At 40.0% G+C, this 24,142-nt stretch overlaps 1 protein-coding gene across 1 annotated transcript in view; it reads right to left on the bottom strand.

The window, feature by feature from the left end:
* LOC135222582 (uncharacterized) overlaps positions 1-24,142 on the bottom strand; it is a 384,420-nt gene that overhangs the window by 58,909 nt on the left and 301,369 nt on the right. Inside the window, exon 7 of the mRNA XM_064260656.1 lies at positions 1,863-2,007. Coding sequence (XP_064116726.1) covers positions 1,863-2,007 — 145 coding nt within the window. The remainder of the gene's footprint in view (positions 1-1,862; positions 2,008-24,142) is intronic.

Here is a 24,142-nt window from a genome sequence, read left to right on the forward strand (position 1 = left end):
ATATATATATTATATATATATATCACATGCTTTAATATATATATATATCTATATATATAACTATATATATGATATATATAGTATATATATATAGTATATATATATATATATTAATATATATCCTATATATATAGAATTATCATTTCATATATAGATATCTATATATTCTATATATATATAATATAATATTATATTATATATATATATATATATATATATATATATATATATATATATATATATCCGATATATAAGATTAATATTAATATGATATATATATATATATATATATATATATATAATATATATCATATTAATATATATATATATAATCTAGATAAATATAGAATTATATATATGATTATATATTATATATATATATAATCTAATATATATATATATATAGATATACTATTATATATATATCCATAGAAAAAAAAAAAAAAAAAAAAAAATATACCCTTATATATTATATATATACTATATTATACTAATATATTATTAATGAGCCATATATATCCTTATATATATATAGATATATTATAATACTTAATTATATCACATATATATAGATAATATATAGAGATATATAGCAATATATATTATATATATTCATATATTATTATATATATACATATATACTATAAATATTATATATATATATAAATATATTATAATTAATATATATGATCTAGACGAGTATTGTCTCTGTTTGCAATGGCCTCATTGTACATATTTTTTATGTTTTTTTCTTTTACATTCTGCTTTTGTGCGAGCCCTGTTGCTCACTAGTTTTTGTGTTTGTATTACTTTGTGCCCCGAAGATGTGTTAAATACACAACAGTACTTGGCACTCTGTCTTTTATCTTTAAACTTTCCTATTGGCTTCAGCTAATGTGTATTTATGTATGTATGTATGTACTATAATGATAATCAAAGCAATTACATTGTAGCCAGTGGTTGAAATGGGTCTAGTTATAAACCATAACAATATGAAAATAAATTTACCACCAACCTAACATTACCTAAACCAGAGGACAGCAGTAAAACAGTATCGTTCAAGGAACGAGCATTCACAAAACGTTGCATTTAAAATCATTCACACGAAAGAGTATCACCGAGAATGATAGGAGTAAAGATGATTGATGCTAATGCATGATAAAGATGCACATTGCACAATGATTGAAATGAGTGTAGAATCATTAAAATTCTGGGAGCAAAAATTTGAAATAGTTTCAAAATTCATAGATACTGTAGATAGGGCCATCATTTCTGTTAAGAATGCTTTGGAGCATGCACGGCCAAATGGAAATTCTCCTTCCTGGAATTGGAATGGGTCTGGGAATTGAGCTGAAGGCACAATTAGGTTACTGCAAAGGAATAAGTTTGCAATGGAAATGAACAAACTTCATTGAGCTTAATAAAAAAAGATACACCAATATAAGGTTTGCAATGGAAATGAACCAGCTTCATTGAGCTTAATAACAAAATTTACACCAATATAAGGTTTGCAATGGAAATGAACCAGCTTCAGTGAGCTTAATACCAATATAAATAGTTTTGATTATAGGACCACTCGCTTTTGAAGCCCTAAACTGTTACCAATACTACTTTTAAAGCAAATGACAAAAAATAAAAGGTCACTTGCTAACTCTGGAATACATTCTTGTACTATTACAGCAATTCAAAATGAAAAGTTTTCTGAGACTGTCCACTTCATTAAAACTGTTAATATTCTATAAATGAAATAAATTACCATAACTTCTTGAACTATAAAAAAGAGGATCATAATAGTAAACTAGATTTCTACTGTTCATAAAATCTGATTTCCATACAGGCAACATTATAAACATCATACTTACAGAACAGCAACAACCAAATTTGTAACCTCTGGGAACAAAGCAAGACATACACCGGGTCCAACAAGCCCAAAGAATGTCATTAAGCGTCGTACTCTCAAGAGAGGCCATCCAATAACTATCATCTGATCCGCAATATGACCCCATGCTGGAAAAGAGTAATGCTAATACATTCATCTGCAGTGTATGGAATAATAATTTTCACCTAAAATTTCATGGGCTTATTCATTAAAAGCAATGCAATTTACATAACACTTACGGGTCTTGTACTACAAAAATTACAAGAATATGGTACAAAGATTTACTAAATAGGAGAGATGTTTATGGGACTTATACAACAAACAATAGTACATGAACTACAACATGGCTATGAACATGATTAGAGAAATCATATGAGAATGAGCATAAGCACTTTCCATACACTCCTAGCAAAGCTACATGCACCTGAAAACAAGATACAAACAAGGGACCAGCATAGCAGCAGAGGCTCGAGTGGAATTTAAGATATGGAGTTTTCGTATGTTCAAGTTGTGACCTAACTTGCAGGCTTGAAGTATGAATTTTTGAGAGAGAGAGAGAGAGAGAGAGAGAGAGAGAGAGAGAGAGAGAGAGAGAGAATCCGAGTCTGCTTTCCAGACCTATAACTTTCTTGTTAGTTTTTTTAAGTGCCCTCTAAATACCTAAAAAAAAAATACAAAACTCTATGAAACCTCAAAGCTATCTTTAAATTTTTAATATACTTACTGAGACTAAAATCAACCAAAAATATAGATATAATACAAGAAAAAATAATAAAAACCAACGTTTTGAGCAATTTCCACTGGTGGGTCATGAATAATATGATTTCTGCAAAACCTTCATGTCCGTCTTAAATGATATCCAGGAGAATGTCGAAACACCTCATAACTAAAAAGACATTATCATCCAGGATGAAAATTCAGTTTCACAAAAAATAGATCTAAATCTTATTTCTAAAATACATTTTCCCTTACCAACTTAATCTGAGACGTGTTTTTTTTTTTTGACATGTGCATTTGCTTGCCCTTTTATTATGAATTCGGTAGAAAGAGAAGGCTGTAGTACAAGGTGAATCATGCATAGAAATCATTCCAGCTTTGCTTTCCAATCGTGGAGAAAGGTGACCGTTGCAACGAATTATCTTCTTGACTATCAGTGCGGGATAACTAAGGTATGACCTCAACAGATCTCGAAATTCTCATGATCTCTCTCCTTTGAAAAATGATATTGAGTGGGCATGTAACTGGATATGTACCACTGCCATCAGGGATAGCTTAAGGACCATCTGACTGAGGAGCATAGAGAATAATTTCGACCAACTTGAACTAGATACAATATACATCCTATAAGTAATGTTATATATACAAACCAAATTCTGTGTGCAGTTGAACCCCACTATTTGTGGACTCTCGACTCTCGGACTTGCATATTTGTGAAATTTCTATGGACTGTATACACCCATTATTTGCGGAAAATTCGCCTATTCGCCTTTTTCATTAACCGAACTCCATTTTATATATACAGTGGTCCCCCCGTATTCGCAGGGGATGGGTACCAGACCCCCCTTGAATAGTTAGAACCCACGAATGTTTGGAACCCCTATAAAAATGCTAAAAACAGCCTATTTTGTTAGTTAAAACTCAAGAAAAACCCACTAAAAATGTTCATACTTGGTTTTTTTAATAGTTTTATTGCAAAAAGTGCATTTTATGATGAAATTGATCAAATAAACCAGGAATTTGTGGATATTTCTCATAGAAAAATACCGTGAATGTGCGAATTTTCCGCGAATAATGCGGGGAAACGTTCACGAGAGAAATCCGCTGATGTGTGAGTCCGCGAATCCGGAGAACTCGAATACGGGGGGTCCACTGTTTATATTTTTTTCATTCTCCTTTCTCATACACCAAGGCAATTGGCGCTAACTTATCTCAGCCTACCTCAAACTTATTTTCTTTCGTACAAGATGGTTTTGCTCATGTTTATTAATCAATGTTTACTGTTCACTAACATCATAAACATAGTTGAAGGATATTTAATGACTAAGTAAAAAACAGTGAGGTGTAATTTGAAACTAGATTGATATTGTCTCAGTTTTTTGGGTTAGGAACAAGCAGTGTTGAAAAATAAGAGAAAAACCTAATGGGCAAACAGGCTAAAAGATGAGGCCTTTTACAAATAGCAAATGAACATTAACGAATAGATAAGGAAGGAGCCTTGTATGGTATAGCGATCTGAAAAGGAACTGGCTGACATCATAATAGCTGACAAATATTATAAATGAAAATGAAAGTTTGTTATAGAGAATGAGCATATGTGCTGGTAATGCACATGGTATTCCAAGAACGCACTTTTAAATGTAAGCAAGCCAACTGATCCCAATAGGATTAGATATAAAGAGTATCCTAGGCTATTTGGATTAAACTATCATATAAGACCAATAATAAGATGTTTCCTAATTTGTCCTCTCTTAGTCTAGTATAAAGGATATTGACATATCCAGATTATTTTAGATAATTCTTAAATGTACAGGCAATATAAAAACCAGATACTAACTAATACGTAAACCCATAGTTAGGCTACCATTTTTGTCTAACCTAGGTCGTTTATACCTAGTCCTAGGCTATTCAGTCCACTATAAAAACAATAGCTTAGTAATGTGTAAACTTATAGTTAGGCTATCACCTAATCTAAGTTATTGTCTAATCAAGATTATTTAATTAACTTTCAAGGGTTTTTGTGTTCCATTCTATGAGATTAACCAGCCTTAATATGTAGCCTTAAGCTAGGCTACCATCCCATAGCACAGAGTACTATTTCAAGTGTAAAGGCTATATAAAAGAAAAAAAGTCTATAGCCTGTTTATCTAATCCTGGGGTCCTAAGTGTAGACTAGACTGCTGTCTAAGCCCATAACAGGATGTCTTAAAAGGTTCTTACTTAAAATGAATTTAGGTTACTACCTGATCTTGAATATTAATTTACACTTAAGGATATGCAATCCTATGTTATAGGCTACAGACAACATCTATCATAGTCTACTCTTAAAATACTCACTGAGTCTGATGTAGGCTACTGCCTAAGTTATTATAAGATCATTATCTGAAATGATTATCTAAATTAATTTCTGGGCTCAGCCCGTGTCGCTTTGTGAAATATCCTTTCAATTCATATTTCTAAGGTAAATAATACTAACATTACCAGAGAAAAATAAAAAGGGGGATGTCAGAGCATTCTGACTCGCTCACCCTAAATAAAAGAGGGTGTCGGTATGGTACTGGGGCGAGTGAAACCACTACCACGGGCCTCTTGTCATTTAGATCTCTCCTCCACAAAATCCCCCTGCTAGAGAGAGCTGGTACACAGTCTGCACCAGCAACTACTACTACTTGCTCACCCACGCCAACACCAGCGCCTCTAGCGGCCATCCTTTCTGTTAACAGCACCTTGATCGCACATGTTTTTTCTGCTCAGTGCTTTTGTGCTTCTATTTTGGATATTTCTTGCACCATGGAGCTTCAAGCCATCGCCGCAGCTAAGTTAAGTACTGCCTTAGTGTTTCACGTAATTTTAGCCAGCTGGGACCCGTTTTACCGCTGTTTTTAGGTATTATTACGGTGCCTCCTACGACATGGCTTCAGGCTCGCCTCGTGTGTGATTCATTCTAGCTCCTTCGGTCTCCCATACCGTTGTAGCTATGTCTGCGCAGTAATTATGCATATGTCTACATGTGGTGCAAGATGTGCTTTTTATATTTCCTTCTGGGAATCCTATGCCTTTATGTCTTAGCTCAGTGTTCATGCATGCATGTGCCTTTGTCTAGGTCTGTTAGGCATGTGGGGTTATAGGCCCTATATCTCTTTTTAGTCCTACCACCCTGGCCGTCGCCCTCCGTTTCTACGTATCGGCAGACGCCAGCTCCCGAGGGGTTGGGCTTCCTACCTTCCAGGTAGATTAGCCTAGCTTCTCTAGGACGTTGCTTTCCCTTTATCTTTTGATTCCCTTCCTTTCTATAATGATAATACTGTGTTTTATTCATATCGCATGTAAGAGACGGTTTGTGCTAGCCTAGGCTACCTTAGTTTGCCTGGTCTATCCGTCCGCGTGGTCCTACCACGTTTGCGGTGGGCAAGACGATTGCCACGAGCCACCAGCTCAGTCCCCCTCCCTGCTTCCTCCCTCCCCTACGCAGGCGGGGAAGCAGGTCGCGCTCGCTCACAGTTGCCACGGCAACCACCCGGGCACTCCTCCCCTCCTCCTCTCTCCCCAGAGTGGATATGGGAGTCTGGGGGGGGGGGGGGGGGATTCCTGAGTCTAGCTCCTCATTCCGTTCTCAACCTGGGTTCCATGGGGGGTCTCTTGTACGCTCGGGTTGGGTTGGCCACCTCGCTCGCTTGTACTCGGATCTCCTCGGGTCCCTCCTTAGCTCTCTCCTACCCCGGTCACCCCCCCCTGTTTACCCACCGCGCCAGCGGCGGACATTGTTTGTATTTTTTGCTATGCCGGCGGAGTGCCCGCTCACCAACCGGGTTTTCCTCCTGCCTGCAAAAATTTGTGCGGCGGAGCTGCGCTCAGCCCATCCATGTAATATATCTTTTCTGACGGCGTGTAGATTGGTGGCTAGTTTGGTGAAACTCCTTACTCCGGTACCCCGGAAACTATGACTAGTATACCAGGCCTCACGGACATATCTCTACAGGAGAACAGGAGAGGGCTAATGCCAAATATTTTTCACTCCGGCATATAGCGGAGTATTATATCTCTTAACGGGCTAGTCCTGTTAGTAACCACTGATACTCATGTATCTGTTCACTTACAGGCTACCAATTGTCAGGAATCCGGCTGCAATGCCATATTGCAGGACCCCTGTGGCCACGAGGTCTGCAGGACTCACGCCCCTTGCGCCATCCGCTATGGTGACATAGTGGTATGGCATCACGAAGCCTGCTCAATATGTTATGATTTGGTAGAGCAGTTTTCCTCCGGCGTAAGTATATTTACCGGATTACTTTGTTTATGACTGATTATTCAACAGTCCTATAAGAGATATAAATGACATATAGTCTCAAATAATTAATCATATAACTTTCGGGCTTCGTTGTAAGGACTACAGTGACCCTCTCTTCCAGGCTACCGCCGTGAAAGATGCCGCTTCAGCAACCCTGAGGGCCTGGGTCGGCGGGTTCGGGAAGAATGTGTCTAAGGGGCAGCCATACATCCTGGACAAGAGTATGGCTGTCCGCCTCTTCCTGGGCGGGAAACCAACTGGATTCGTCGACCCGGCAGCAGCGGCCCCTTACATCTCCGCCATCCAGCAGCAGGTGGCGCAGGCGCTGGCTGTACAAGGCAACCCGGAAATCGCAGACGAAGTGGCTACCCTGGACCTTAATTTAGAGCCGATGGCGGTAGGTGAACAAGGTAACTTGTTAGTTGAGGTAGGTTTGTTAGGGGCTCAAGGGCTTCCCTTAGGTCCTTCTGGATCGTCTTCACCTGTTTACTCTTCTACTTCCTTCCAAGGATTTTCAGAGAGCGAAATTTCGGCTATGTCGAAATCCACTTCAGCTATCCCTAAGGTGAAAGGGAAGCGGGAGTTAAAGACCCTAGAGAGGACGTCATCTAAGAAGACCACGTCCTCCGCACCTCATAAGTCTCCAGCTCACCACCCCGGAGCAGAAAAGTCGAAGTCTTCTTCTACTTCGCACTCCAAAGGGTCCAGGGGCAAGTCCTCGAAGGATAAGGCCAGAGCTTCTACGGAGCCTGAGCCTTCATCTTCCACAGGGACGCGTCCCAAGACTCCTATGAGTATCAAGGGCCCTAGTCCTTTTGATACTGACGCATTTACTGCAAATATATTGCAGCAAATGGGGAGCTTGGTAGGAAACCTTGTCAACGACAGGTTTGACCAGATGTTTTCACGCATCTCCACCTCGTTCGAGGAGTCAGGTCAGTCAATCCGGAGCATTTCGGAGAGGCTGACAAACCAAGAGAATCTGATGGCGGGCCTCAGGGAGAATCCCGCAGCAGTTCTCCCACAGTCTGGCATGGTGGCGCAACCCATGCCGGACTATGATTCCCTTCCTCCCTTCTCGACAAATAATCCATGGAGGGTCTCATCATACGCCTCCTTTAAGGACGGAATGTTGACGTTGCCAGATTGTGGTACTCGAAGATTAGAAGACTTCGAGTTTCACCCCGTCAACCTCCAACCACCATTTACTGGATATGCCCGTCTGACAGAGACGGCAATGAGAAGGGAGGATAGGATCCCAAAAGAAACGGTGATCTATAGCCGGGATCAAGCCCAAAGGGAGTGGCTCAGGAGCCTAGAAGATTGGGATTGCGTAAATACCAAGCTTCAGGCTTTCAAAAGCCCCTTTACTATCTTTGTGGCAGAAGGGGAAACTCCTCTCCCTTTCACCACAAAGCTAGCAGAGTTGACTCTACAGGCCGCCATGAAAGACGAGCCCATGCCCCAACTTAGGGAGACAGAGCCAACATCGCTCCTCCTTCCAGGAACAGAAGACCTTTGGGCTGATCTCCCAGCTACTTTTACAGTAGGGAAGCTCAAGCCAGATTGTGCAATAGCCCAATTTGGTGAGAGACTCCCCAGACTTTCGGAAAACCTCATCCAAGCGGAATTCGATGCTAGGACTAGGTTAGGGAGGACCTTAAATGCCCTAGTGATGATGGAGGTTGCCGCAATGACGTACGGAACGGAACCTCTATTCAAACTCATGGCCAAAGCACAGACACACACCGTTCAGTGTGATCTGTACGATTTTACCATAGCAAGACGCAACTGCAGGAAACATGTACTGCAAGAGGCGACTATTCGGCATGAGCCGAATAAACTGTTGGCGTCTTCAATCTGGGGTGCTGACCTCTTTCCAGAGGCTGTGGTTAATGAGGTCCAGCACAAAGCAACAAGGCTTAACCAGAGCCTTAAGGTCCGCTGGGGCCTATCAGCCAAGAGGAAGCCCAAACCTACTTCCTCCGCTTCTAAAAAGCTGAAGAAGACTAGAAAGTTCCCACCTTTCCAGTCTGCTCAGCAACAACAGGTGGTACAAGCTGTGCCAGTGTCCCAGATGGTACAGCCTTCCACCTCCAAAAGTCAGTCCCAACCAATACTCCTACTAACCTCACAAAACCAGCCCTCTACCTCCTACGCAGTATCTCCGGCCTTCAACCCAGTCTTTGAAGGTCAGGCGTTCCAAGCCTTCAATAGGTTCGGAAGGGGAAGTAGGGCTAGAGGTGCATTTCGCCAAAGAGGTGGCAGCAGAGCACCTAGCAGAGGTAAGCACTTCCAGGGAGGACGTGGATCACGCCCCGCCCCAAGTCAGTAAGACCCCTCAGGTAGGAGGGAGACTGTTTCTCTATAGACACAGATGGGGATTCAGCAATTGGGCCCAGAGTATTGTGTCCAAGGGACTGGGATGGAGTTGGATCAAAGGTCCTCCTCCATCCAAGACCTTCCTTCAAAAACCAACAAAGGAATTGACGGAGTATGCACAAGAACTCCTTCAGAAAGGGGTAGTATCAAGAGTCAAGCATTTAAAGTTTCAAGGACGCTTGTTCAGCGTGCCAAAGAAAGGCTCAACCAAACAAAGAATAATCTTAGACTTGTCCCGTCTAAACTTATTCATTCGTTGCGACAAGTTCAAAATGCTGACTATCTCGCAGGTGCGGACCTTACTTTCCTGTGGGGCCGTCACCACCTCTATCGATCTTACAGATGCATACTATCATATTCCAATTGCAAGGCACTTCTGCCCGTATCTAGGCTTCAGACTGGGAGACCAGGAATTCTCCTTCAAAGTGATGCCCTTTGGGTTGAACATGGCCCCCAGGGTATTCACGAAGTTGGCGGAATCAGTAGTTCAACAACTAAGATCCCAGGGAATAATGGTAGTAGCGTATCTGGACGATTGGCTCATTTGGGCAACAACCGTCGAAGAATGCCACAAAGCTACGGTCAAAGTAATACAGTTTCTGGAACATCTGGGGTTCCAGATAAACAAGACCAAATCCACGCTAATGCCGGACTCCCACTTTCAATGGCTCGGCATTCAATGGGACTTGAACTCCCACACTCTGTCAATTCCGTTGGTCAAAAGGAAGGAAATAGCCAAGGCAACAAAGCAATTTCTCAAATGCAAACTAACATCAAGGAGAAACCAGGAAAGAATCCTAGGCTCTCTCCAGTTTGCATCAGTTACAGATGTTCTGCTGAAGGCAAGACTGAAAGGTATAAACCAGGTCTGGTGCTCAAGAGCAAACAACAAATCTCGAGACAAGTTGTCAGCCATCCCACCGATTCTCCGCAAACGACTCCGTCCCTGGGCGGAGGTCAAGAACCTATCCAAGTCGATCCCTCTTCAATTTCCCCCTCCGGCATTGGTTATCCACATGGACGCTTCTCTAAGCGGGTGGGGAGGATACTCCCAATTCAAGAAAGTACAAGGAACTTGGTCACCTCAGTTCCGCCAGCTTCACATAAACGTATTAGAAGCTATGGCAGTATTCCTCACATTGAAGAGGCTTCTACCAGCCAAGAAATCCCATATCAAGTTGGTATTGGACAGTGCAGTAGTAGTACACTGCATCAACAGAGGAGGATCCAAATCACGTCACGTGAACCACGTCATGATAGCCATTTTCTCACTAGCAGCCAAATACAAATGGCATCTATCCTCCACTCATCTGGCGGGAGTAAGGAACGTAATAGGAGACGCCCTGTCTCGCTCAGTTCCTCTAGAATCGGAGTGGTCTCTGGACAGGCGCTCATTCCAGTGGATATGCCAAAAGGTCCCAGGCCTCCAGGTGGATCTTTTAGCATCACAATCGAACCACAAGCTCCCATGTTATGTGGCTCCCAACCTGGACCCTCTGGCTTATGCCACAGACGCCATGTCCATAGATTGGAATCAGTGGAAGAAGATATACATCTTTCCTCCAGTGAATCTTCTATTGAAAGTCCTGAACAAACTCAGGTCTTTCAAAGGGCAAGTTGCTCTAGTAGCCCCAGATTGGCCCAAGAGCAACTGGTTCCCTCTTCTTCTGGAATTGGGTCTCCGGCCTCAACGGATTCCCAATCCCAAGCTATCTCAACCAGTACAAATGAGGACTGTTCGCTTCCTCAGGAATTCTCAAAACCCTAACTTTATGGACTTCATGAAGTTCGCGGCTAAAAGAGATGCAAATATTGATCCTCAAAACATCCTTTTCTTAGAATCGGATAAAAGAGAATCAACTATACGTCAGTATGACGCAGCTGTCAAAAAACTGGCAAATTTCCTGAAAGAAACAGAAACTCGAACCATGACTACTAATCTGGCTATCTCCTTCTTCAGATCCTTATTTGAAAAAGGTTTAGCAGCTAGTACTATTACTACCAATAAGTCGGCCTTAAAGAAAATCTTCCAGTTTGGCTTTAAAATAGACTTAACAGACTCTTATTTTTCGTCTATTCCTAAGGCCTGTGCTAGGCTCAGACCTTCAGAGAGACCTAGCTCAGTTTCATGGTTCTTAAATGATGTTCTCAAACTGGCCTCAGATAATGACAACAATTCATGTAGCTATATACCACTCCTAAGGAAAACTTTATTTCTACTAAGCCTGGCCTCAGGAGCCAGGATATCTGAACTGTCGGCTCTATCTAGAGACTCTGGCCATATCGAATTTCTTCCATCAGGAAAAGTTCTTCTATCACCAGACCGTAGTTTTTTGGCCAAAAATGAGGATCCTTTAATGAGATGGGCTCCCTGGAAGATCCTCCCTCTTCCTCAAGACCCTTCTCTATGTCCAGTAATGACCTTACGAGCCTACCTGTCCAGGACATCTTCTAGGTCCTCAGGTCCCTTATTCATAAGAGAGCAAGGTGGCACTATTTCCTTAAAAGGAATTAGGCAACAGATCCTATACTTTATCAAGCAAGCCAACCCTGATTCATTCCCAAAGCCCACGACATCAGGGCAGTAGCCACCTCAATTAATTATTTTCAACACATGAATTTTGATGATCTAAAGATGTATACTGGCTGGAAATCGCCGACAGTATTCAGACGTCACTACCTGAAATCCTTGGAATCTCTTAAATTTCCGGCAGTGGCAGCGGGAAACAGTTACTCCTGACACTGCCTAAGTAGTTGTAGTCTTAAGATCCAGATCTCCTTTCTACCTGCCTCACTAACATTTTTCCTGTGATCCTGCCACCAGGCTCGACCCTAATTTGAGCCTTAGCTGCCAAAAGGCTATATCGTGATGTTTTCCCTTATTTTTATGCTAGGGAAACTCACAACTGTATATAATGTATTATTCTAGTTTTAAGTTATCGTAAGTTAGCATAACTATACTGTTAATCTCTATCACTTATTTTAAGGCTAACATAAAATTACTATAAGTTAGTTTAAATATTTATACGATAACTTTGTAATATTTAATCTAGATTATACTCATATATTTTTTCGTGTTTTCTTATTACCTTATACTGTTACCTTTTCCCCAAGCTTGTGCTAATTCTCTGGTACTATTTCACAAAGCGACATGGGCTGAGCCCAGAAAAGAGATTTTGACGAAGGAAAAATCTATTTCTGGGCAAGGGCCCGTGTCGCCCAGTGAAATCCCCCCCTTTTTTCTCTCCCACCCTTGTGCCCAAGCTTGGTCTTCTAACTTCAAGGATGGCTGCTAGAGGTGCTGGTGTTGGCGTGGGTGAGCAAGTAGTAGTAGTTGCTGGCGCGGACTGTGTACCAGCTCTCTCTAGTAGGGGGATTTTGTGGAGGAGAGATCTAAATGACAAGAGGCCCGTGGTAGTGGTTTCACTCGCCCCAGTACCATACCGACACCCTCTTTTATTTAGGGTGAGCGAGTCAGAATGCTCTGACATCCCCCTTTTTATTTTTCTCTGGTAATGTTAGTATTATTTACCTTAGAAATATGAATTGAAAGGATATTTCACTGGACGACACGGGCCCTTGCCCAGAAATAGATTTTTCCTTCGTCAAAATCCCTTAATAAATTGTGGAACATACCTTAACATATCTTAACTTCTAAATAGAACAAATTCTTACAAATAATCGGCACTTTTTACAAATAGCATTCATGGATCTTGAGAGAGCATCGATCATTTGCTCTCAAAGAAGGCCAGTTTTTGGTTTTTTCACACTAATTAAATTCTTGTTCGACAGTTTAAAACTAAAAATTTTTAACTGGAACTTAAAAATATGCACTTAACTTTCAAATTTAGATGTTTCCATGATCCTCGCTAAAGAAACAGAGAATCAATATCACAAATTGTTAAAGTAAATAGTATTTTTCCTAACTATACAAACCTGAGGTCCTTTACATTATGAATTACCTTCAGCAAAGCTGGAAACAGCCGCTAGTCTTTTATAGCAAGGTAGTTCGGTAGTTAAACTACCATCCAGCTGGGAAGAACCCTCCCACCCGGGTAGTATATGCATATCACTTTGCTTTTGGCCCAAGAATAGCAGAATGATGGGTGGCATGAGGTAGGCTTAATGGGTAAAGAACTTCAGGTTTGCATAGTTAGGAAAAATACAATTTACTTTAAAAAATTGAGATTTGTTCCTACACGGTATTCAAACCCTGGGTCCTTTACATTAGGAAGACTTATATTTGGCGGGAGGATTCTGATATAAGATCTGTAACTGGCTATGGTTTGGTCACCTCTTTCGACTCTGACTGTAAGAGTTAGGGAGATGAATCGTGCCTCTGGTGAAATGATCGGAGTGTTGAAGTGCGAGCTCATTCGTCAGACTTCTGGGCATTCTTCCAATAGAGGGTGAAACCTTTTATAGGAGAAATGAAGCTTGGATGAAAGCTAACTGGTAATAACACTAAGGCAAAATACAAGTAATGGGTCTGTCTTATTGTCTGGGACTTGCTTACCTCCCCTTGCAACAGTAAGCAGATACTTCTATTGTCTATGACAGAATGCCACTTAGTTATGTCACCTACCTGCGTCATGGCCTGTTCCAGTATGTGACGGCCCTTCCGCTCTCCGCCCAAAGGAAGAGACAAAGGATTGGGTGATGGGAGAGAAGGGAGACAGTCATCCCATCCGCAACCGTACATCTAAGGCAAAATGCTAATCTGTCCCATTAGAGGAGCTGGGTAAGCTTACACAACTTGTTGAGCAGTCACCATAGGTCCCAAGGAAAAATTGTCCAAGAATTGTGCACAATATCTCGTAGGTAGAAAGAAGTAAAGGTGGTCTGTCTCAACCACACCCTTGCCTTCAATACCACCAGATTCTTCTGGAATGCGAGTGAGTGTAGGAGTGACGCTCTGGACTTCGTGGGCTCTTGGTCTGGGGGTATCGGCCTTGTCTACTTCGGCAGCCGAGTATGGCCTTTTGATCTCCTAATGAAGCCAGAGAGAAACCGTGTTCTTGGACACTTCTTTATTGGACGAGCCAGTTAGAACAAAGAGTCGTCGACATTCAAGCTGGAGTTGTTGAGTCCTCTTCATCATCTCGTCTGCATCCTTATCTACAAAGTCCTCCTGGGAGGGGATTGTAAAGGAATTGAACCTGGTGTCAGGGCTCGACAGGTTTTGAGTCTTTGCCACAAATTCTGCTAGAGTGTTTACCATTGAAAGATAAGCCATGCAATTTGCCTACTCTCTTTGCTGATGCCAGGGCAAGCAGAACGATGGTCTTGAGTGTCAGATCTCTGTCTGATGACTCCTGTAAGGGTTCATTCATAAGGAGCACGTGTCAGACTCCTTAGACCAAGTCATGTCCCAAGCAAGGGGCCTGAGGTCCCTGAGTAGGCAAGACTTTTCAAAACTTCTCAGTAAGAGGGATATCTCCAGTGACGAAGAGATATCAACTCCTTTCAGCTGAAGAAATAGGCAGAGGGCTGCTTGATAGCCCTTTATTGCAGACACTGAGAGAAGTTTCTCATGGCGAAGGAAGACTAAGAAGTCCGCGACCTGCTGAAGAGTGGTTCCGATCAGAGACACCCCTCCGATGGCACCGACCACAGAGGATGGCCCACTTACCCTGGTACATGGCTGTGGAGGACTTCCTGAGGTATCCAGACATCTCTGTTGCAGCTAGGGGTGAAAAGCCTCTCACTCGCAAGACAGTGGATAGCCTGCAACTGTGAAGAACAAGGGTGTGCACTGTCTGGTGGTACTGTTCAACATGTGGCTGGCATAGGAGGTTGTGCCATTCGGGAAGCACTCTTGGCACCTCGGCAAAGAGGGCCAACAGGTTGGGATACCAAATGGCCTGTGGCCACTTGTGAGCTACCTGAATCATCCTGAGGTTCAGAGTGGCCATTGCTCTGTTGAGTACTTTGTGAATCAGACGTTCTAGAATGGAGGGAAGGCGTAGACATCAAGGTTGTCCCACAAGCGTTGGAATGTGTCTTCCGCAGCTGTCCGTAGGTCTGGGACGATTGAGCAGAATACCTGAAGTTTCCTGTTGTGCCTGGTGACAAACAAGTCTATTACAGGTCACCCTCACAGGATGAACCTCTTGGCCACATCCTGTTGTAGGGACCACTATGTTCCTATCACCTAATGTTGGCAGTTGAGTTTGTCTGCCACTACATTCTTCTTGCCTGAAATGTACCTGACAGACAGTTCCACTGAGTGAGCATTTGTCCACTCATATACTTCCACCGTCAACCAGTGGGGCTGTGAAGAAGTGAGGCCCCCATTTGTTGACTCATGCTACTGCCATGGTGTTGTTAGTCATGAGCACCACGGAGTGGCGCATCACTCTGTCCTGTAATTCTTGAAGATCCAGGAAGGCCGACTTGAGTACCAGGACATTGATATGGACGTATCTGTCATGTTGGTCCCACACCCCCCAGGTCAGTAGTTCCTTGAGGTGTGCACCCCATCCCTCAGTTGATGCTTCCGAGTACAGAAGAATGTCAGGAGGTTCCTGTTGTCCAACCACCATTCTAAATCCCTCCTCACTTCCTCCAATAGAGGAATGAGGAAGGACTGTGGATCTCAAGACTGGGACCAGTGTTCCCTAATTCTCCACTGAAGAGGACGTAAGTGGAGATGGACATGGGGAACCTGCTTCTCCAGGGACAACAGGTGAACAATTATGACTTGCCATTGCCGTGCTGGTTGCTCCTGTCTGCACAGAAACAGCTGCGTAACTTTCCGGAACTTGCTGATGCGAGAGTCTGCGGGGAAGACTTTCACTGCCACTATATCGATCAACATGCCAGGTACTTTATCCTCTGCTTGGGTATGAGGTCCGACTTCTGATTTATCACAATCCCGAAGGTGCGGCAAAACTCGAGAAAATGATCCCTGTCCCAAAGCACCTGCGAGTGTGACCCCGCCAGGACTAGCCATTCATTGAGGTACCTTAACCCTTAAACGCCGACTGGACGTATTTTACGTCGACATTTTTTGTCTCTCGGGTGCCGACTGGATGTATTTTACGTCGACATACAAAAGTTTTTTTAAAAATTCGCGGAAAAATACTTTTAGGCCTACCAGCCGAAAACTCTTGAATCATGCGCCTTGGGGGATGCTGGGAGTTCACGGATCAAGGTGTTGTTTTGTTTACAATCGTTACGCAGGCGCGCAAGCGCGAATTTCTTTCTTGCCGCACTAAAAAGTATCTGTAACACATCTCGGAAATTATTTCGTCACTTTGACATAATTTTTTTACCATTTTAAATTAGCCGTTACATGGAGTATTATATATGAAAATGTGCGCATTTTTATGTAAAATACAACAAAAAAATACTCATGATTGTAGCTTTTATCAGTTTTCAGATATTTTCATATAAATAACGATAAGTGCCAAAATTTCAACCTTCGGTCAACTTTGACTCTACCGAAATGGTCGAAAAACGCAATTGTAAGCTAAAACTCTTATATTTTAGTAATATTCAATCATTTAACTTAATTTTGCAACTATTTGGAAGTCTCTAGCACATTATTTCGATTTATGGTGAATTTATGAAAAAACTTTTTCCTTACGTCCGCGCGGTAACTCTTCCGAAAATATCATACATGCGATTGTGGTAATGTTTGCACCATTTTAAATTGGCCGTTACATAAAGTTTTATATATGAAAATGTGCGCAATTTCATGCAAAATACAACTAAAAACAACCCATTGTTGTAGCTTTTATCAATTTTGAAATATTTTCATATAGAAAATGATAAGTGACAAATTTTCAACCTTCGGTCAATTTTGACTCTACCGAAATGGTCGAAAAACGCAATTGTAAGCTAAAACGCTTATATTCTAGTAATATTCAAGCATTTACCTTCATTTTGCAACAAATTGGAAGTCTCTAGCACAATATTTCGATTTATGGTGAATTTATGAAAAAAAACATTTTCTTTACGTCCGCGCGGTAACTCTTCCGAAAAAATCATACGTGCGATTGTGGTAATGTTTGCACCATTTTAAATTAGCCGTTACATAACGTTTTATATATGAAAATGTGCGCAATTTCATGTATATACAACAAAAAAATAGTTGAAGGTTGTAGCTTTTCTCATTTTCGAAATATTTGCATATAAATCACGATAAATAGAAAAAAAACCACGTTCGGTCAAATTTGACTCTACCGAAATGGTCAGAAACGAAAAAACGAATTGTAAGCTAAAACTCTTACAGTCTAGTAATATTCAGTCATTTATCTTCATCGTGAAACAAATTCGAAGTCTCTAGCACAATATTTAAATTTATGGTGAATTTTTAAAAAAAACTTTCATTCCCTCCGCGCGCGGATTCTCCGCCACAAATCTCCGAAATGCGTAAGTCCCATTCTCGGAATATTTGCTCCGTTTCATATTAGGCATTTCATAGAGTTTTATATATGAAAATGTGCGCAATTTCATGTAGAATAAAACGAAAAATATTTGAAAGTTGTAGCTTTTCTTATTTCCTAAATAATTGCATATAAAAAAATATATATAAAAAAAATTTGACATTCGGTCAACTTTAACTCGTCAGATATGGTCGAAAACTGCATTTGTAAGCTAATATTCTTACAGTATAGTAATATTCAATCATTTGTCTTAATTTTGAAAGAAATTAGAAGTCTCTAGGACAATATTTAGATTTATGGTGAATTTCTGAAAAAAATATGTTTACGTCCGCGCGTTACGAATTCATGCATTATTTTGTGATAATATTTTCTCTGTGTTGCTTTTATTGTTTTACAATGTGGTATATACCAAAATGATCGCAATTTAGTGTACATTACAACGAAAAAAAAGTAACTTGTTACCTTTAACCGTTTTGCGCACAGCGTGATTTGAATACAATTATATATGAAATTTCGTTTTTGCGCTATCATATATCGCATTATTTATATATGATAATGATAATTTTTTTCATTTCTGATGGTTGCATACTAAACTTCAGGCAATGAGAAAAAAAGGAGCCAAAAATGAACTCTTAATCTTCAAAACTAAGAGCGCTATGATTTTTTGAAAAAAATATTTTTTCCGCTTCCGCGCTCACTCTGAAACGTCTCCGGCACACGGGAGACATTTTTTTTTTTTACCGCTTCGGCGTTTAAGGGTTAATAGACATATCCCCTGCAAATGGGCCCAAGCCTCTCTCTCTTCTTCTTCTCTTTGCTGCCCTTACCTACCTTTCCTGAGGAAGAGGAGGGCTGAAAAGGATGATTCTGAGGAGAAGAGGAAGATGAGGGCTATTGGGTCTTTCCTCTGGCACCCTTTGAAGCTTGGGACATCCTGGGGCATGAGGAAGGGGGAGATTGGCCTGCAGGTCTAGCTGTAGTGACATGTGAAGGGGCTGCCAACCCTGTCAATGCCCGGCAGATGAGATGTTCGAACAGACAAAGGTTTGTGTCGTAGGTTGAAAGGTTTTGATGTTGATATCCTCCCTTCAAAGAGCCATCAGCCAGCGGCTTGATTTCTCTCTATTTGACGGAATCCTGTGGAATGATATGCCTTTTGGACACTTGCCAGAAGTATTGGCACACCCTAATGCTATACAAGTTGGCATAATTGACCCTATTTGAATAACAGCCTAAAACATGAGGACAATACTAAGGACGGATACTCTACTATACGCATGATTCGCTGCTCGTTATTGTGAGGCGACCGCGCCACTACGTCATCAGTACTAATCTGCCAAATGGCAACATAGTCGCATCCTGGATAAATAGCGCTCTCCACTGAAGTACATCACCTCTAATTTAAAATTCAATTGTAAAATAATGGGATTACGTACAGATTTTAGCAATGGGTAAATTTTTAGCTTATCAAAAGTTCTATTCGACGAAATTTAATGGCTACTAACCAGAAATTCCCCTTTAAAGTAGGAATTTATTTCTAGTAATACATAGAATTGTAAGGGGTCAGTTAAGACCTATAAATGACGAAACACGGACACACAATGACTTTAGAGAATTCCCAAGCTTACACCAAGCTGCTAAAGGGATGAAAAATCGTTGATGGCTTGTGCAGATTCGTCTCAGAATAATTTCTGGGACAAACCAGGGCTCTATGATACTTCTACGAGGCGGGTGCAGGAAGCACTTGCATGGAAGTCACGGAATATTTCAAGTCTGCAACGAGGAGATGGCTACGATTCCTTCATTGGAAGACAACGAATCAACAGATTATCAATGAGGGTGTTAGGATACACCTACAGAGGTTACTAATCTTCAATGGGTCATGGAAAGTCGTTTTGGAATGGTTTATGGTGCCCAGCTGACAGATCTACAATTCATCAACAAAGATGTTCATGAAACACTTAAAGTTAAAGTTGCACCTACATTGGAGACAATTACGGTTCCACAACTAGAAAATGCTGAAGAAGATGAATTTTTCTTTGCAGAACGTTACACATTTCCAGTGATTGCCGTCATGGTAACGATAATGATGGTCACAATATGCGTTGCAGGGGCCATCAAATTTGGATGTAGCCAACGAGGTAGAAAGACAACTGAAGTGGCCCTAAATCATTAGGCAAGTTAAGAGACATAAACTACTTCCAGTAGTCGAGTCTAGTATGCGACAGGTGTGCATACAAGGGGTGGCCGAGCTATGTAATGGGAATGAACACTAGACATATATGATATATAATAAGAAGAAATAAGTCGATAACAAGTGACATGAACAAGAATGGAATGCAAAAACCAGTACGATGTCAATTATTTAGAAAACTTACAAACATTGGAACAGACGAGACCAGCTTATGCATCATGATATTACCGGACACAGTGGTGAGGTTGCGAGCGTGCAAATGACCTGGATTAAGTCGAAGTATAGGATTGTGATGTCAGAAAAATGCAGTTACATGAGTACATCAATGTGTGCGCTAAATAGGGTGTGTACATGAGCCAAAAACGCATGTACATCGGGACCGAAAATAGACTAGTGTGCGTGTATTCTTATGTCCATTAGTAAGTATAAGTGAATGTCTGTTAGAGGAAATGAATGGAATAAAATCCCTAGTGTTGTAATTAATGGGGGAATTATATGACAGACGTTGAATGTGAAACCATGCCATAGAAGGTGCTTGGAGATCCACGGAGATAAGGTATAGTGAAAGAAAGACTTTGAAAACTGTACACATTGACATTGATTTTAGATGCTGTGAATGGGAAAGCGTAGGGACACGCTCAGAAAAGATTTATAGGACATTTATCCATTACATTATTTGACGCATTACAGTGTTTGATAATTATGGTTTCCTTTTCTGATGGATTCGATTGTTGCTACATAAAAATGAATTCTCTTGACTTTAATATGACATTTATTCAATAGAGACCCAAAGAGATATTCGACTGCAGGGATAGTTCTGTCCAATATGGTGGTGCAGGGCAGTAATGGTGTTTTAATGATTTTGGGATTCTTTAATTCATTTTACCCTGTATGATTACGTAGAAGAGTAATGGTGTTTTAATGATCTTTTTGGGATTTCTTTAATTAATTTTATTTCACTTTTCATGTTAGTTATTTTGGGAAATAAAGATTATATTTTCGAATAGCGAGAGTTTGAATTCACCTAAGATTAAATGATCGACTTTCAGCTAGCTACAGGGAAGCCAGGCGATGAGAATCAACAAAGGTAGGTCATGCTATCAAATGGGAGTTCTCTCCTTTTAGTTAAATGGGGTCATTTTGACACTCATTACACATGCACACAATAAATACATTTACTCATGTGCCCATACATACAAACAAAAAAATTAAAAACAGAATAAGTAAAGTAACATTTAAAAGTTTTGTTGTTAAAATTCATTAGTCTAATAATTTTTGCATTTTCATAATTTACTTAGGTTTATATTTTATCAGCTAAGTTACACTTCTTCAAGAACATAAAATAGGCATGACTGAAAATGCAGAGGATTTTGACAAGATTTTTTTCATAGATCTGTTGCCAAAAGGCGACAGTCGTTGCTGGTTGTACTTTGGGCATTCACATAACACATATCTGACAGTTATAACCACCTTGCACTCTGTGCACTCAGAAGCTGAGCCACACGGGATGCTCATTAAGTGTCCATGTGTCAAACGGGTATGGGCTATTCGGAGGAGTGTCAGAATTACTTGTGCATGTCTCTCTCTCTCTGATATGATGAACTCCACTTTCCAACATCAGGTTTTATTTGTCTTAATTTATTATTTTCCGATTCTTCATTCCAAATATGTTGCCATTTCCTTACAATACCCATCTTTATGTATTTTACATAATCACTCATAGGGAGATTTACACTTGATCTTGTCATTTGATTTGCTTCTTTGGCTGCTTTGTCAGCCTCTTCATTTCCTTTGATCCCTACATGAGCAGGGATTCAACATATTTCAAAATTTTCCCCATTTATTATCTAATTTATAAAGCAATAATTCCATTGGTCGTAAAATATTATTTTTTGTTTTGTAACTCTGGATGGCTTCTATGGCACTTCTCGAGTCTGTGAAAATAAAAAAAAATTGAGTGATGTTTCTTTAATTATTTTAATGGCTGCTGCAATTGTGCACAGCTCTGCTGTGAATATTGAAGCTGTATTAAGTATAGACAGAATTGATATAATTTGTCTTGGGACACTACAGCATATCCCACTCCGTGTTCTGATTTAGATCCATCTGTGTATATTACATAATGTGGACCTTTTCGGTTCATATACTCTATTGTATGTTGTCTATTGTGGGCTGGCGTATATGACTACTTTTTTGATAAATATTTTAATTGCGTACAAATTTTCAAGGAGGAGATAATTTTACTATTGGAGGAATTCGTATATTCATATTTAGTGACCCAAACAATCTTCTAGCTCTAATTGGGAAAGGGGTGGATGATTGTTTATAAATATATCTCTTAGTTCAAATAACTGTTTTTTGGAGAATCACTTCTAATTCTCAGAGCACTCCTCATTATTAAAAGCTCTCTATGGAGAGAGAGAGAGAGAGGTAGTTCATCACATTCAACCTGTAAAGAAGAGGTCAGTGATGATTTAAAGGCTCCTAAACATATTCTAAGGCCCTCATTATGAACTAGGTCCAACGTTTTCAATGCTGCGTCTGATGCCGAGCCATATATTTCACTGCCATAATCAACGATAGATAGGACTGTTGCTTTATACATTAACGTAGGGGTTTGTCTATCGGCTCCCCAAGTGGTGTTTGATAATTTTCTAATTAGATTTCATGCTCTTTTACATTTTGATTTCAAGTATGTTATGTGGAGTTTCCAGTTTAACTAAGTATCAAACATTAATCCTAAAAATTTTGCAGTTTGTGGAATTCTGATTTCTAAATCTATTTCGTCACCTTTCATACACCTTTTATTTTTATAAAACACGACTGCTTGAGTTTAAGTTATGGATAATTTAAATCCTCCAGATAAGGTCCATTTATCTATTTTCATTATACTTTTATTAATGATAAACTCTGCCTGTTTAATACGAGATGCTGAATAATATATGGCAAAATCATCCATATATAGGTTGCTTTTAATTCCAGTAGGTAAATTTTTGTTGATAACATTAATTGCTAGGGTAAATAGTGTGCCACTAAGGATACTTCCCTGTGGAACACCATTTTCAACTGGAAATGTTCTGGGCAATACATCAATTCTCATTTGAAAACTACGATTTGTTAAAATGTTTGGAGGAACATTGGTAAATGTCCACGAATGTTGTTATTTTGTAGTCTTTAATATAGGGTACCTCCATGTTGTATCATAAGCTTTTTCAATGTCAAAAAGACAGCTACAGTCATTTGCTTTTGCTCAAATCCTCTACGTATATGGTCTTCGAGGTTAGAGAGATAATCTAACGTTGACGTGTTACACTGTGACCCGAATTGAGTGAGAATCATAATTTTATTTTCTCAAATGTGCCATGCCAATCGAGCATGTACCATTTTTTCCTAAGCTACAAATAACTATTAAATTGTAATAAGTATGACTTTGCCAGATGTGTTACGTGGCAGATCATATCAAAACAAATATTGTCACCTCCAGAAGCAGATTTATTGCTGTTCGTGAGAACATATTCCTACATTTCCATATTAAATTTTCTATAATAATATATGTCTTCTATTGTTTCAAAATTTATTGTTATTAGTTCTATATTATTTTTCTTTGTGCAAAAGTGGTCATCTAAATTTCTATCACTACTTACATTTGCTAAGTTTTCTCCTATTATATTACTTATTTCTTTTGGATAAAGTATTCTTTTTCCGTCTTTTAATATGGCATGTCTGGGTGGTTTCACATGGGTACAATTTATTTTCCTGAATTATTCTCATATTTTTGTATGGGGGTATTATTAGAGAGATCTGATATGTATTTCCTCCATGAAATGATTCTTCCTTGAATTACTTCCTTTTTAAATTATGCAGATATTTTGTTGTAAAGAGGCTTTAGTGCATCAATTTCTAGCAATAAAATAGTGATTTTTTGTAAAGTACCTTTTAATATTGGTAATGTCTTATTTCTTTTACTGAATTTTCTATTCAAATTATCTATCCGTCTCCCTACTGAGTGTTTTATATTTATTCACCGTCTTACACTGAATGGACGTATTAAACGTCGAGTCAAAATGTCTCCCGTATGCCGAATGGACGTATCATACGTAGACTCAAAAAAGGTTTTTTAAAAATTCGCGGAAAAATACTTATAGGCCTACCAGCCAAAAGCTTTTGAATCACGCGCCTTGGGGGATGCTGGGAGTTCACGGATCAAGGCGTTGTTTTGTTTACAATCGCTACGCAGGCGCGCAAGCGCGAATTTCTTTCTTATCGCACTAAAAAGTATCAGTGACACA

This window comes from Macrobrachium nipponense, chromosome 8 (genome assembly GCF_015104395.2).
Source record: "Macrobrachium nipponense isolate FS-2020 chromosome 8, ASM1510439v2, whole genome shotgun sequence".
NCBI lineage: Eukaryota > Metazoa > Arthropoda > Malacostraca > Decapoda > Palaemonidae > Macrobrachium > Macrobrachium nipponense.